This window comes from Protopterus annectens, chromosome 11.part0, assembly GCF_019279795.1.
Source record: "Protopterus annectens isolate FY-2018-M chromosome 11.part0, PAN1.0, whole genome shotgun sequence".
NCBI classification, from domain to species: Eukaryota; Metazoa; Chordata; order Ceratodontiformes; family Protopteridae; genus Protopterus; species Protopterus annectens.
In genome coordinates this window covers 85545942-85562983 of record NC_056745.1, presented here as the reverse complement: position 1 = coordinate 85562983, position 17042 = coordinate 85545942, and the positions used below count along the sequence as shown (strand labels likewise).

At 44.6% G+C, this 17042-nt stretch overlaps 1 protein-coding gene across 1 annotated transcript in view; it reads left to right on the top strand.

Moving 5' to 3' along the window:
* Positions 1 to 17042, top strand: part of NUP205 (nucleoporin 205) — a 1199422-nt gene that overhangs the window by 890548 nt on the left and 291832 nt on the right. The window contains 1 exon segment of the mRNA XM_044087173.1: positions 2158 to 2279. Coding sequence (XP_043943108.1) covers positions 2158 to 2279 — 122 coding nt within the window.

The window sequence follows — 17042 nt, the reverse complement described above, 5'->3', positions numbered from 1 at the left end:
CAGTAGTACAGGTTTCCTGTCAACAAAACATGTAAACTTCTCCCCATATATTTCTTGGAAATTGCTTTCGATAGATAATATTATTATGTGCTTAACTTTTTTCAAAACTCTGCAGATGAGGTAGAGGTGCTCCTCAACACTGTATCAGTGTTTGTATTGTTTCTCTTCTCTTTGCAGTAGACTAAGCAGGACTGTGGTGTTTGCCCCATGTCATGCTGGTAGTTTTTATTGCATTAAGCAGGAAGTCGGTAACTTACTGCACAATTAGTGTATAAGAAAGTGGGAAAGCTGTGCCCTTTCCTGATACTGTTCTGCTTTATTCAGCAGAAAGTTAACAGCTAATGCTGTTTCATACCTCTCAGTTGTCCCTGATTTGCAGTGGCATCTCAGATTTTGGCTCAGAATATTGCTTTGCCCATTGTGATTTTTTTTTAATTTTGAGAAAAGGTTAGATACTAGTCAGTGGAATAACAATCATTTTAGCTGCAGACTTGCCACCAGAAAGTGAAGATTTCTTTGTGTCCTGTTATTCTGTGAAATTTGTGTCAGTAGCACCAGTAATTAGTATGTCCATGATTCTAGAGATAAGATTGAGATCTGTGTTTGACTTAAACATGCTTGTCACAAACATCTGTGCCACAGCTGTATAATCAGGACATCTTACATTCCTAGGAATTTCATCCAGAAATGGCGTTGGAAAGTCCATTTTACTGGATGTATGTTTGTCTCTCAAAGTTTTTATGGTTGCCGTATGTCTGACTGTCATTCATTTGGTTGTTGCTACACTTATATTTTACGTCCTTGGCAGTCAGTTTACTCGGGTGATTTTGTTTCCTTTTTGTCTAACTGGCATTACTGCTTTACATGTTCTCCAAAAGATAATTGAGAGAGGTTTTCTGGAGGTACCTTGAAAATGTTGCAAACTAAGATACCTGCTATAGTTTCAGGCGTACTTTGTTAGCAGGCCGTCGTCCTCCACTGGGACTCCGGTTGAAGACTACGTCTGTAAGTAATTTTGCCTGCTTTCTTTGATTTCCCTCATCAGACACCTTTCGTTTGTGGTAGGAAAACATTGAAGATCAGATGGCCTGGCAGTCAGTGTGGGGGTTACCATGTCAGGTATCAGAAAGCACCAAGCAGAAGGGTAGGGCCTGTGAGAGTCTGTCTTTAGAGTTCATTTGAGGGGTGTCAGTTTTTAGTGAAGATATTCATACAAATTAAGAGCCTGCTGATAGATTAGTTTCATTTCATCAGGGTTTAATGACTCGGATCTTAGTTTATCCCATCAGAATACATTGCTTAAGTATTTTCTCCAACCCTGAAGTGGATGTTTGCATTGAATACGGTCTTCTGCAACAACATCTGTTGTCATGTAGCTGTCATCTTCACAGGACAGTGTCTGTCTCTCTCTGTGAAGAGGCATGAAAATGACAAGTGTTCCGCAGTTCTGCACGAGAAATATTTAACATTCTTCAGCCGCAGAAGTTTGTCACGTATCCGAAATGTCTTGTAGTCCACGGTTAGCCTTGTGGCTTCACAGCAAGAGGCTCTCTGGTTTGATTCTCGTCTGGAGCGTCTAATGTGCGGAGTCTGCATGTCCTCCCCGTGGTTGAGTGAACTTTAAAGACATGCAGGTAGGTGCGTATGTGAGTGGGTGTGCCTTCTTTGAAGGTTGGGTGCCGGTCTGGCAACTCGACACCGTAAAAATCCACTGCTAATCATAAGTGGACTGGTGATCCGCTGTGGCGACGCCTAACTGGGAAAAGCTGAAAGGCATTGCTTTGTATCTGAAACACCTTATGTTGTTATGAAACAATAGTGGCAGCTATAATTCTACAATAGTGAACCTATTTTGGTAATTAAGAGAAATTCAGTCCTTCATGTTCATTGTGGATTCTTGGCCTGCAACATCTTGTGTGCCTATAAAAAGACACCACTTTGGGCACTTGAAAGTGTGGCAGTCCTACCAGTGTCTCCCTTTTCTGTTCATCACTCATGTAAATGCATTGTAATGGGATATATAGTATGAAGTCCTTATGATTTCTGGTGGTTATTTTAAATTTGCTTTGCAACTATTTCTGTGAACATTTGTAAAGTGCCTCATTTATTTGAATAATTCTTTGAGTTTACCAACCAAATCCTTTGAATTTTCTACAGGCTTTCCTGACAAGGGTGGCAAAAAATCCACAAGGGACACTTGAGCTACTAAGATGCGGTGCGATTGTGAAGCTGGCTCATTGTCAGGTGTTTGATATGAGACCTGAAACTGACACACAAGGGTAAGTATGCACAACTATATCTGTTTCATTCAGTTCACCTTTGAAGCATAGAGTGAACCAGCTTTTAAATTTCAAGAAATCCTCCTAGGAAAAAGACTTGGAAAATGCTATGCTCAGAAATGTCCTTGCACCCATTTTAACATGTATTATGACATTGTTTATTGCATTTGTAAGCTCACGTGCCCCCTTCCTCCTGCCACTTGTACTGTTTGGAGCATGATCTTTGATGTCGTTATTGAAGTTCTGGAATCTTCTATGTGGTTGTAAAAATACAAGCCAGGACTTGTACAGGTATTGCCTTCATAATATAAAAGAGGGAAATAGCATTAACAGCTGGTATGTTTTGGCACGTTAGCCCTTCCCATTCATAGATGCCACCCAAGACGGGCTTTTAGGCTGTGTGAATAGTAAAAAGATAGTATCCATTAAGTGTTTCTTTTCTTGTTGTTAGAAGACAACATCATGCAGTCCCAGGGCACAAGTTAGAACATCTCCTCAGGGACAAGACCCTCTGCAGGCAGGTGATAATGTAACCCTGCTTCACATATTCCAGTGTAATGCCAGCTCTGTGATGATCTTCGTGTTTCACTGTTGCAGTCATCACTTTTGGGTTATCTGCTTGCAGTAGCCCTCAGTCGGCCTGATTAACAAAGTCTTGGGTCCTGCGTCGGTTGCTGTCCCTCCTTCCATGATGTCAGGTCGTCAGGGGTATACAACATGCAGCCGACGCCATTACATCAGTCTTTCTTGCCGTGCAGTACTGGAAGCAGAAGCAGTTCGCAAGTGCCGGTTGGCCGACTCCTGGAATTTTCGTTTTCGAGTTTCAGAACCGAAGTCTTCAACTAAAGCTAAGTACCCCGTTGGGGAAACTTTTTCTTGCTCCTTACAGTTGTCAGTAAAAGTTAATAATTGCATTACTTGTGGAAAGCAAATACCTCATAAAGATTTTCATTAGTACTGTATTCCTTGTCTAGGCCCTGACCACGACGTACCGTGCTGTCGGCTTTGTGCTTTATTTAATCAGCACACTATCCGTCGTCTGTATGTTTTCGCCTCTAAATATTTCGGTTCTTGGCTTAATTATCCAGAAATGTCATCGGTTAGCCATCCGACTACCGGGATTCCGAAAAAACGCAAGGATAAATAGAGACAGGCTGCCGAGCTCCAAACCTGTCGACAACGCTTCTCCTAAGCCAGTCGCCAGTTCGCCGGTACTCAGTGAGGCACTTTTGCAGCCCCTGATACCCGTTATTTCTGATTCGCAGTCCTCTACTGAGACCCATTCAGAATCCAGTATGCCGCATGATGCTTCAACTATGGAACCTGTGGATGTCTCTACCTTGGATGGGTCCGGAGCCGCTGTGCAGGCACCGGCTTCTGAGGGGTGTATTCAGGCCTACGGACTTGCATATTAAACCAGCGCCTCCTTCTTTTAGGCCTAAATCTCGAACCGTGCCTAAAAACTGATGCCCAGGCCACATGCTCAGGCCTCTATGCCTAAAAAAAAATGATAAAAATGGCTGAAGATCTTATAACTTTAATCAGGGGAAGCCTGCCTCCCCCTTCTAAGAAACCCAGGACTGAAGTTGTTTATGAATCTTCTGATTTGGATTCTGATTTTTCTGATTCTTCTGATGATCTGTATTCGCCCTTAACTACTTATGAGGATTCTGATGCAGAGGACTCTATTCCCTCTGCTTCCCCTCCAGAGGATTTTTCTTTTGGTGAAACCTTACATACTCTAAGGGAGCATTTCCACTGGGAAAGCCAGGATTTTTCTGATTCAAAAAAAGAGGCTCAGGCATTTTCTTACTCCTGTCTCAGCATAGGCCTTTAGCTATTCCTCCTGTACTAGACATTGTTGATGATGCCTTTTCGGAATCTAGTTTGGCCCCTGATTCTTTGCCTCTTGCTCCCAGAAAACCTGACAGATATTACAGGGTTTCTGAGTCACACAAGTTCCTTTTTAAAAATCCCATTGTGGATCCAGAGACTATTTCACAGGGACCCAAGGGCATTAAGGCTTCTACTGCTAAAAATCCTACCCCTTCTGATAGATACTCCAGGGCACTGGATAGATGGGGTAAGGTTTATACTTCTGCAGCCTTGGCCATTAGGGCTTTAAACTGTCAGTTTCATATGTTAACGTATCAACAATATGTTATTGGATTGCTTAAACAGAAAATTATGTTGATTCCTGACTGTGCGGAAAATAAAGAATTACAGAATTTAATGCATTCTGCTGAACAGGTTGGAAAACATACTTTGCAATGTGGATTTGATTCTTTAGAGGCCTCTTGCAGGGCTGCTGTTACTGGTTCTGTGCTCAAAAGGCATGCTTGGCTTAGAGCAATCTTTACCTCATCATGTAAAAGCTAAATTGCTGGATGCTCCCTTAAATCAGGACCGCCTGTTTGGCAACAAGACTGAGGAAGTTCTTAAAAAGATGGAAGATAAAGCTAAATCTATGTAAACTATTAAAGATTTCTTACAAGTTCAGCTTCCTAGATTTAGTAGGCACTGGCCATCTAAGAATTGGTCCTTTCCAGCCTCTTCAAGGTCTTCTCAAGCCAAACCCAGACATAGCAGAGACCCCAGGTTTCGGTCCCAGGGGACACACAAGACCAAGCAGTGGGGGGATGTTCATCGTGTTTCACTGTTGCAGTGATCACTGTAGAGTTCTTCCTGCCGGTAGGCAGCCCTCGGTCAGCTAGAATCCCAATGTCTGGGTCCGGCGTCGGCTGTTCAGCCATGCTCCCTGACGTCAGAGCGCCAGGAGTACAAAGCTGCCAGCTGACGCCATGTTCTCCATTCTTTCTTGCCGTGCAGTGGAAGCAGTTCGCAAGTGCCGGTCGGCTGACTCCTGATATTTTTTCGTGCTTCAGTCCGAAGACTTACTACTGCTAAGTACCCCATTGGGGAAACTTTTTTTTTGCTCCAGTCCGATGTCAGAAAAAGTTAATAATTGTATTTCTTGTGGGAAGCAAATACCTCATAAGGATTTCCACTCTTACTGTATTCCTTGCTTAGGCCCTGACCACGACGTAGCTAGTTGTCGGTTTTGTGCTAGATTTAACCAACGTACTATTAAACGGAGGTATGATTTTGCTTTTCACTACTTTGGCAGGCGATTTAATTATAAAATGTTGTCGGACACGCTTCCGACTACCGGAGTTCACAAACGACGCAAGGATAAGGACAGGCCTCTGAGGTCCAAATCAGACGCTTTACAAGCAGAGCCAGCTCCAGGTTCGGCCGTCGTCAGTGAGGCGCTTTATCAGCCCCTGTCATCGGCCATTTTAGAACAGATTGCCGAAACGGACTCCCACGAGGAGCCAACTAGGCCTTTGAGTACTCCAGCTGCAGGACCTTCAGACAATGCTCCCTTGGATGGGTCCGGAGCAGCTGTGTAGGTACCGGCTTCCGAGGGGGGTTTCAGGCCTACACAGCTTCTGATAAAGGCAAAGCCAAAGACAAAGGCAAAGACTCACTCTAAATCAAAGACACCAGCCCAGGCGTCTTCTGATCCGGGACCCAAATCTCAGAAACAGCTGCTCAAAATGGCGGAGGACTTACTAACCATGATTAGGGGTTCACATTCCCCTCCAGACAAAAGGCCAAGGCAAGAATTGGATTTTGAATCCTCTGATCAGGCATCTATTTCTTCAGTGTCTTCCTCTGAACAGGAATGTACTTTCCCTCCTTGTGAGGATTCTGATGCTGAGGAATCCATTCCATCAGCTTCTCCCCCTGAGGATTTTTCTTTTGGGGAAACTTTACATGACATGAGGGAACATTTTCACTGGGAAGGACAGGAGTACTCTGAATCTAAGAGAAGGCTTAGGGATTTCCTTCTTCTTCCCCAACATAGACCCCTGGCTATTCCTCCTATTTTGGATATTGTGGATGATGCCTTTTCTGAGGCTAATTTAACTCCTGACCCCTTTCTTCCAGCACCTGCTAAGCCTGACAGATATTACAGGTCTCTGACTCCCACCAGTTCCTTTACAAAAATCCTGCTGCTGATCCAGAAACCATTTCTCAGGGTCCTAAGGGTGTTAAGGCCGCCTCTGCTAAAAAACATATTCTGACAGATAAGGATTCCAGAGCTTTGGAGAGATGGGGCAAAAAAGTGTTCACTTCTGCTACTTTATCTATTAGGGCTTTAAATTGCCAATTTCATATGCTAAAATATCAGCAATTTCTGCTGTCTGTTATGAAACAAAAGCTAGGTACCATTTCTGCATGTGCTGATAATAAGGAATTACACGATTTGATGCATGCTACTGAGCAAGTGGGGAAGCATGGTTTGCACTGTGGTTTTGATGCCTTGGAGGCTTCGTGCAGGGTGGCTGCCACTGGCAGTCATTAGAAGGCATGCTTGGTTAAAGGAACAAAATTTACCTGATCAAGTGGAAGCAAAGTTACTGGATGCTCTTGCTCAGCATAATGTTTTGTTTGGGTCTAAGGCTGAAGAGGTGATAAAGAAAATGGAGGATAAGGCAAAATCCATGCAAACGGTTAAGGATTTCTTACAAGTTCAGCCCCCAAGATTTAGCAGAAATTGGCCAACTAAAAATTGGTCCTTTCCCAGCCCGGACAGGCCTCAGAGGGGTAGATATAGGCGCTCCAGAGGGAGGGCCCAAGCATAGACCTCTTACAGACCTAGACAGTGGAGTGCTTCCACCCCCAGGGGTGGAGAGGACAGACCTCAATCTTCTAGAAAACAGGCTCAATGACTCCCCCTGCATGGCTACAGGAACTTCTCTCCTGGAAGCCCCTCTAGGAGGAAAACTCTCTCTTTTTCAACAAAATTGGACTTCTATAACCCAAGACAAGTGGGTTCTGGATGTAGTTTCAAGAGGTTACAAATTCCACTTTCATACCTTGCCAAGACCAAACGGATGGCCAGACCTACCAAAACACCAATGGGCAGAGGCATTAAACCAGGTGGGTTCCCTCATGGCTATGAGGTCCATAGAACTGGTTCCACAATCAGAGACTGGGCAAGGCTTTTACTCGAGGCTCTTTCTAGTTCCCAGAAAACAAAATTCATGGATACCCATCCTGGATCTGTCAGTTTTAAATACTTTCCTGGAGATACCAAAGTTCAAGATGCTTACTCTGCAGCAGCTTCTGCCAATGTTGAGCAAAAATGCATGGATGGTGACATTGGATTTAAAGGAGGCTTACCTACACATCCCTATCAGACAGGAGTGCAGAAAATATCTCGGGTTCAAGGCCGGCTCGAAACATTACCAATTCTCTGCGCTGCCCTTTGGCTTGTCTACTGCGCCCAGGGTCTTCACCAAGTGCCTGGCACCAGTAGTAGCTTATTGCAGACTCCAGGGAATTCAAATTTACCCTTATCTGGACGACTGCCTTATTCAAGCAGACAGCAAGGATGTCTTACTCCAGCACCTGGAATTTGTTCAAAATCTACTCAAGTACCTGGGATTCACTGTGAACATAAAAAGTCAAATTTGACACCCACACAACAGATAACTTTTCTGGGTGCTCTTCTAAACACAACAACCCAGATGGCATTCCTGACATCCGAAAAACCAACTACAGCTGGCTTCAACTTTCAAAGCCTTTGCATTAATGTCTCAGCTAACTGCAAGGAAATTCCTGCAGGCTTTGGGTTACATGGCCTCCTGCATCCTTCTCATACCAAATGCAAGACTGCATATGAGAAAAGTACAATGGTAATTAAAAAGTGTATGGTCCCAGCATTGCCACAGTCTAGACACACAAATTGCTGTCTTGCCTTGCCTACAAAAGGAATTCCATTGGTGGACCATGGCATGTCTTCACAACAAAGGGAAAGCCTTCAGTCTGCCTCCAACCAGCCAAGTGTTAACCACAGACGCCTCGGATTACGCATGGGGAGCCCACTTGCAGGGGAAAGGCCTGCAAGGTTTTTGGACAGAGGATCAGAAGCACCTACATATCAATTTAAAAGAGATGTTAGCTGTACAGAATGCCCTCTTGGCTTTCAGGGATCTTCTACAGCCAGGACAACTACTGATACGGACAGACAACACCACAGTTGTGTGGTACATAAACAAGCAAGGGGGGGTTCACACTCCTACCCCCTTTGCAGACTAGCCATGACTCTATGGAACACAGCTCTAGCTTGCAAAGTGGATCTACAAGCTCAGTTCCTGCCAGGGAAACAAAATATTCTGGCAGACAGCCTGAGCAGGGAACCTGTCAGACCCACATGAGTGGATGCTAGACACCCAAATATTCAAGATGATTACAGAAGGCTGGGGCTGCCCGGACATGGATCTATTTGCATCCCCCCTCAACCACCAGTTACAGATTTTTTGCACAAGGACATTTCACAAACTAGCATGGAAAGTGGATGCTCTCTCATTCAGTTGGAGAAACCTCTTTGGGTATGCCTTTCCTCCACTACCTCTTCTTCCACGGGTGTTATTAAAGATCAAACAGGACAAACCCAAGATGATTTTACTGGCCCCAAATTGGCCTCGTCAATTTTGGTTCTCAACACTGATGAATCTATCCCAGGAGCCTCCTTGGATTTTACCTCAGATACCAAATATTTTGTCCCAACACCAGGGCCAGGTTCTGCACTCTCATATCAAAACTCTCAGCCTGGCAGCTTGGCGAATTCAGGGTCTATGATTAATCCTACCCTTCCCAAACAGGTCATGGATGTCATCTTAGAAGCCAGACGGCCTAGCACTAGAAAATCTTATGCAGGTAAATGGAAGAGATTTTGCACCTGGATGCATGCTCAGGATTCGGATCCTCTCATTCCTAACATCCCATTGATTTTACATTACCTGACAGACATGCTACATAAGGGTTTATCCTTCTCCTCCATAAAAATACATGCCTCAGCTATCTCTGCACATTACAATACAGATCCTCCAATCTTTTCGGATCCACTTCTGAAACAATATTTCAGAGGAGCAAAGAATTTAAGGCCCCCTAGGACACCACCCATACCTGCCTGGGACCTCAACTATGTTCTGGAAAAACTCACTCTGCCTCCTTTTGAGCCTGCTGCCACATCTGATATTAAGTATTTATCATGGAAGACAGCTATCCTACTGGCTTTGACTTCAACCAGGAGAGTCTCGGAGTTACAAGCTCTCATGTCTGTGGAACCTTATATTATTTTTCACCAAGACAGGGTGTCTTTAAGGACTAATCCTACTTTCATGCCTAAAGTGGTTTCCAAAGTGGCTTTAAATCAAACTATTCACCTGCCAACTTTTTTCACTAATCCACAAAATAAGGGGGAAAGGATCTTGCATTCCTTGGATGTACACAGGCAACTTGGTTTTTACCTGGACAGAACCAAGGATATCAGGAAAACAGATCAACTGTTTGTTTCTTATGCAACTAATTCTCAAGGCAAAGCTATTTCAAAACAGACCATTTCTAAATGGATTGCTCATGGAATCAGATTTTGTTACTCTCATCATGGAAAGCAAATCCCAGGAAAAATTAGGACTCACTCTACCAGAGCTGCTGCTACTTCAGCTGCCTTTCTCAGGGGAGTACCTACCAAAGATATTTTGCAAGCTGCAACTTGGAAGCACTATAATCTCCCTCTTTACTCTAAGTCTAGGACAGGCTTTGCTTCTGCAGTCCTGCAGGGCCTTCTAGCCGCCCCTTCTACTCTATAACCACCACCCTTTATCTCAGCTTTGAGATTCAACCCTACAGTGATGACTGCAACAGTGAAACATGACGAACATAGTACAGTTGTGTACACTTACCATAAATGTAGATGTTCGAGTGTCTTCACTGTTGCAGTCTGGGTTACCCACCCTCCTGTCCCCTCTTATACTTTCATAAGTGTGGTTTCCTACTTCACCCTTCTGAGGTGCATTTGCTACAGAGTATGGGGTTTGTTGTATGTTACATTTTTGTTTTACTATTAGCCTTCACTTTTGGGCACCTGACATCTGGGGCAAGAAAAACTGGAGAACATGGCATCGGCTGGCAGCTTTGTACTCCTGGCACTCTGACATCAGGGAACATGGCTGAACAGCCAACGCCGGACCCAGACTTTGGGATTCTGGCCGATCGAGGGCTGCCTGCCGGCAGGGAGAACCCTACAGTGATGACTGCAGCAGTGAAGACACTCGAACATCTACATTTATGGTAAGTGTACACAACTGTACTTTTCCGCACCCATATCAGGGAGTAGTAAGACTCCCCCCTATGGAAAACAGTCTTAATGACTTGCTTTTGCAACTTCCAAGCACTTCCCAACTGAATGCTCCTTTAGGCGGAAAGATTGGTCTGCAGGCCAAAAACTGAGTACTCATTACACAGGACAAATGGGTTTTAAATAGTGTCCCAAGAATACAGATTTCACTTCTACACCTTACCAACACCAAGCGGGTGGCCAGATCTACCCCCAAATAAGTGGGCAGAGGCCCAAAAGCAAGTACTCTCTCAAGCATGGGGGCTATTCAGTTGGTACCAGAAGAGGAAAAGGGACAAGGGTTCTATTCAAGACTTTTCCTGGTACCCAGAAAAGGCAATACATGGCGTCCTATCCTGGACCTCTCTATTCTAAATACCTATCTGGTGATTCCAGAATTCAAGATGCTGACTCTTCACCAGCTGCTTCCTATGCTAGGCAAAGATGCATGGTTGGCAACACTAGACTTAAAAGAAGCATACCTGCACATCCCTATCAGGGAGTCTTGCAGAAGATTCCTATGCTTCAAAGCAGGCTACATGCACTATCAGTTCTCTGCACTGCCCTTTGGCTTATGTACTGGGCCCAGGGTATTCACAAAGTGCCTAGCTCCAGTCATTGCATTCTGCAGGCAAAGAAATATTCAGATATACCCATATTTGGATTATTGTCTAATTCAGGCAGAAAGCCAGGACATACTTTTGAATCATCTGGCCTTTATTCAAAGGGAACCTGACTTGTCTGGGGTATACCATAAAAGAAAAGAAATCACACCTGGTACCCTGTCAACAAGTTATATTCCTGGGAGCAAGCTTGAATACAACTTCCCAGATGACTTTCCTCACGCAGAGGAACAGATTAATTTGACAACCTACTTCAAACAAGTGGCCACAAAAACCCAGCTATCTGCAAGGAAAAATACTGCAAGCCTTGGGATTCATGGCGGCCTGCATTCTTCTAATTCCATATGCAAGGCTGTATATGAGGAAACTGCAGTGGTATCTCAAAAGCCTATGGTGTCAACATTCACAGGATCTAAAAGCAGTGATTCCTATCATACCTTGTCTACGCCTAGAGTTCCTTTGGTGGGCAGAGGCCTGCCACCAAAACAGGGGACTACCATTCACACTACCCCCTGCCGCACAAACCTTAACAGATGAATCAGACTATGCATGGGTCCCACCTGGCAGGGAAGTGCATTCAGGGCAAATGGAACCCAAGTCAAATGCACCTGCATATCAATCGAAAAGAAATGTTAGCTGTGCAGAATGCTCTGACAGCCTTCAAGGACCACATTTTTCCAGGACAATTACTGAAAAGACGGACACCACTGTTATGTGGTACATAAACAAGCAGGGGGGGTACACATTCTTACCCCCTCTGCAGACTAGCTATGACATTGTGGAACACAGCCCTGAGCTATCAAGTACATTTACAAGCTCAATTCCTGCCAGGGAAACTAAATTCACTGGCAGACGAACTAAGCAGAAACCTCATGGGACCCACACGAGTGGAAACTAGAACCAAGGATTTTCATCATGTTGACAATAAATGGGGGAGCCCAGATATAAACTTGTTTGCCTCCCCCCAAAACTATCAGTTGAACAAATTCTGCACAAGGACTCCTCACAAACAAGCTTGGAAAGTGGATGCTTTGTCCTTCAGCTGGAAAAAACTATCAGTTAATACCTTTCCTCCTCTGCCTCTGCTCTCCAAAGTACTACTAAAGATCAACCAAGACAAACCAAGGACGATTTTTATTGCACCGGATTGGCCATGCCAACACTGATAACCCCTCTTGCGCAGTGCGTCACTGTGGACCCCATGGCACCTGCCTCAGACTCCTACTCTGTTGTCTCAGCAGGAGAACCAAATTCTGCACCCTCAACTTCAAACACTGAATCTAGCAGCCTGGCTAATTCCATAATTTCTCCTTTACCATCCCTCAGTAAACCAGTGATGGATATCATTTTAGAGGCAAGGAGGCCTAGTACCCGAAAGTCTTGCGCTGAAAAATGGAAAAGATTCTGTGCTTGGAAACAAGCTCAAGGGATGAACACAACAGTACCCAATTTACCTCAGATTTTACAATACCTAACTGAGATGCGTCATAAGGGTCTGTCTTTCTCCTCTATCAAAATTCACGCCTCAGCCATCTTGGCTCATTATAACACAGAACCACCCCTCTTCTCTCATCCACTACTTAAGCAGTTCCTCAGAGGGACCAAAAATCTGTGACCACCCAGGAGAGCTCCAACTCCAGCCTGGGACAGCAACTTTGTATTGGAAAAGCTCACCCTTCCTCCTTTCGAGCCAGCCGCCACTTTGGACTTAAAATTCCTTTCTTGGAAAACATCTTTCATTTTAGCAATCACTTCAGCAAGAAGGGTATCTGAATTACAGGCCCTCATGGCAGTGGAGCCTTTCATCATCTTTCATGCGGACAGGGTGTCCCTCAGGACCAATCCCTCCTTCATATGCCCAAGGTGGTATCCATTGTGGCCCTTAATCAGTCCATACATTTGCCAACCTTCTTTCCTAATCCACAGAACAAAGGGGAACAGATCCTGCATTTCTTAGACATGCACAGACAACTTAGATTCTACTTGGACAGAACTAAATCTCAAAGGAAATCTGATCAACTGCTGGTGGCATTTGCTGCAGGGGCAGAGGGGAAGGCCATTTCAAAGCAAACAATTTCCAAATGGATAGGCCATTGCATTCTTTTCTACTGCAAACACCATGGTAAACCTATCCCACAGGGGATCAGACCACACTCTACCAGGGCTTGCATCTACCCCCTCAGCCTTCCTCAGAGGCGTCCCTACCTGGGACATCCTAGAAGTTGCTACCTGGAGTTCTGTACATACATTCACCAAGCATTACCATCTGCCAATTTTCTCCAAGTCCAGAGCTGGCTTTGCCACTGCAGTCTTGCAGGGCTTTTTAGCTGGTCCTAACTCCATTTAAAATCTTCCTCCCATCCTTAGCTTTGGGAATCTACCCAAAAGTGATGACTGCAACAGTGAAACACGAAGAACATGGTACAGTTGTCTACACTTACCATAAATGTAGATGTTCAAGTGTATTCACTGTTGCAGTCCTGGTTACCCTCCCTTTAGCCCCCTTCTTTTTTTGGATATACCTCTACTTTCCATTGCTATCTTCAGAAGCTTTTTGGTGTATTTGCTTTTTTGTTGGAGGTATAACCTTGTATATTTATAGATTTAATTGCTTCCCGTTTAGGGGGCGCCTGACATCTGGGGCAAGAAAAACTGATGTAATGGCGTCGGCTGCATGTTTTATACCCCTGACGACCTGATGTCATGGAAGAAGGGACATCAACTGACGCAGGATCCAAGACTTTGTTAATCAGGCCAACTGAGGGCGATTGCAAGCAGATATCCCAAAATTGATGACTGCAACAGTGAATACACTCAACCATCTACATTTATGGTAAGTGTACACAACGGTGCAGTTTCTGTAATTGTTAAGCTTGCCACAGAGCTGTGGCCATTGTGTTATACTGGGATAATCTCTCTCGCCTCTCCTTTCATTTTTCCCAATACACATTTCTACATTTTGAAAGTCCCACAGGTGTACGAGTAGCAGGGTAAATTGGTTTTAGACCTAAATCCCATCTTTCTAGAAATGCATTGTGAATTATTTGGAGAAAAAGCCTTACGTCTTAGAAACTAGTCAGAAAACATGCTCATTAAATATCCTAAAGTCACCATCACTCTATCTCTCTCTCTCTCTCTCTCTCTGTGGCCCTTAAGAAGTCATATGCCCTCTACAATGCCCTGCTTGAGTGAGCGGAGACATTTACTTCACATCCTTCTACTGAATCCTGTAACTGTCTAAGCTAATGTGCACAGCAAAATGTACAATTACTCGTCTAGTAGTTTCCTTTATACATTTGCAGTGGCATCGGGTACAAATAATGTACACATTTCTTTGAGCATATCAGAGCAGTATTTGGACAGATGTATATTTACTTACAGGGTGTGAGAGGAGGTGAGTATTATGAAACTGAGTACAAGTGGAAATTTCTGACAGTACCCTCCTGTCCTACTCTTTGATTTCATCTGATGACTTTTGATGATCTTGACATGAGCAGTTTTTAATGGAATACACCTGTGCAAACTGCTTTCCCTGTTCTGTTTACTTGCTGAGCAGGATTGCTGTTATCTGTCACCTTGCCATCTTTTGTCAGAGCATAATGGTTATCACTACTTCTCCCTTTTGGTTTGCTAGAAAAGTTTATTCATTTCCAAACTAAGGAAGCACAATTGCCTCGATGTGTATATCACAACAGAGAACTTAAGTACCTTTTCTGCTTAGTGATATTCAGTTGTGATGATCAAGATGTCCTTCATGGATGCATCTGCAGTCATAACAACTGGGTTGTCCTGTCGTCAGGCAGCCCTTCGGTCGGCCGGATTCCAAAGTCCGGGTCCGGCTTCAGCTGATGTCGCACTTCACCCGACGTCATCTCTGCTGGTCTTCGGGTATAAAGGCATCAGCCGACGCCATTTTCTTCAGTCTTTCTTGCCGCGTGGCGCCCGAAGCAGAAGCTGTTCGCAAGTGCCGGTCGGTCAGATCCAGAGATTACTACTACCGAATACTCCTTCGAAGACTTCTAAAAGCTAAGTACCCCGTTGGGGACTCTTTCTTGCCTCAGCCAATGTCAGAAAAAGTCAATAACTGTTTAACTTGTGGGAAACAAATACCTCATAAAGATTTCCACTCTTACTGTTTGCCTTGTTTAGGCCCAGACCACGACGTAGCAGCCTGTTCGGCCTGTGCTTCTTTCAACCGACGAACGCTTAGACGTCGGTCGGAGTTTGCTGAACAGTTTTTCGGCTCTGAATTTGCATACATTATGCCGTCGGATCCTCCGACTACCCAAATTATTAAAAAACGCAAAGAAAAAGACCGACACTCGCGGTCCGCGGTTTCAGCCGAAACCATGGTTAAGCAAACCGCGAGTGTCTCGGTTTCGGCCGAAACCGAAAACTGATCAGAGTACAGCCGAATCAATGACTACTACTGAGGTTCCGGTTACCTTACTTGAATCGGCCTCAGAAATTTTACCTACTACAGTGGTTACTAGTGACTTATCAGACACCATCCCTTTGGATGTCTCTACCCCAGCACGTGGTGCTGCTAGGCCTCCTGCAGCCATGTCTATTAAGGCCTTCGCCAGGGCTAAAGCAGCCAAATCTACTAAGTCAGTGCCTGTTAAACCCCCCTCAACCAGGCCCACTTCTAGTTCACAAATGCTTACTCTGGCAGAAGATTTAATATCCTTAATTAGGGATCTCAATCTCACCCAGACAGGGCCTCTCAGCCCCAGAAAAGAGACCTAGAGCAGAGCCCCTCGAGCCTGTGTCCTCTGATGATTCTGCGGAAGACTCAGATATTACAGACAAGCCAGAGGCTCCTTTCTCCAATTTTGAGGACTCAGATGCTGAAGAATCCATTCCAGCTGCTTCCCCACCAGAAGAATTCTCCTTTGGGGAAACCTTACATGCCATGAGAGAACATTTCCAATGGCAGGAACAGGATTTTTCAGACTCCAGAAAAAGACTTAGGACTTTTCTGCACCTACCACAACACAGGCCCTTAGCTATACCCCCTGTCCTCTCTGTTGTGGACGATGCATTTAATGATGTTTGCACTGCACCAGATTCTTTACCTCCAGCACCTGCCAAACCAGATAGATTTTACAGGGTGCCAGACACTCATCATCACCTATACAAGGCCCCTCTTGCAGACCCCGAAACTATATCCCAGGGCCCTAAGGCAGTAGCCTCAACCACAGCAAAAAACCCTATTCCTTCTGAAAGGGAAGCCAGGTCTTTAGACAGATGGGGCAAAAAGGTTTACACCTCTGCTACTCTCTCAGCTAGAGCTTTAAACTGTCAGTTTCACATGATACAATGCCAAGAGTTTATGCTTGATCAGTTAACTAAAAAGCTATCCTCCGATGACTCTATAGATAAGAAAAATCTATTAGAAATGGTAAATAACATACAACAGGTTAGTAACCATTCCTTAAAATGTGGCTATGATGCACTGGAGGCTTCATTTAGATCAGCCATGACTGGCACAGTGATAAGAAGACATGCATGGCTGAAGGAACAAGTTTTACCGGATCATGTTAAAGCTAAGTTATTAGATGCTCCTATGGATAAGACCAGTTTGTTTGGTACACCTGCCCAGCAGGTAATGAAGAAAATGGAAGAAAAGGCAAAATCTGTACAAACGGTTAAAGATTTCTTGCAGGTTCAGCCCCAAGGTTTAGCAGGAACTGGCCTGCCAAAATTGGTCCTTTCCTAACTCCACAAGATCCCAAAGGGGCAGGAATAGACGCGTTCCAGAGGCAGAAATCAATCCAGAGGGGTGCCTACAGAGGCGACAGTGGCAAGGTAATAACAGAGCCACAGGCACAGCCACTACCACTACAACAGGGCAATCACAGTGACTTGATTCTAACTCCGCCTACCAGGGAACAAATAGCAGCACCCTTAGGCGGAAAATTAACCTTATTTTCAAAGAACTGG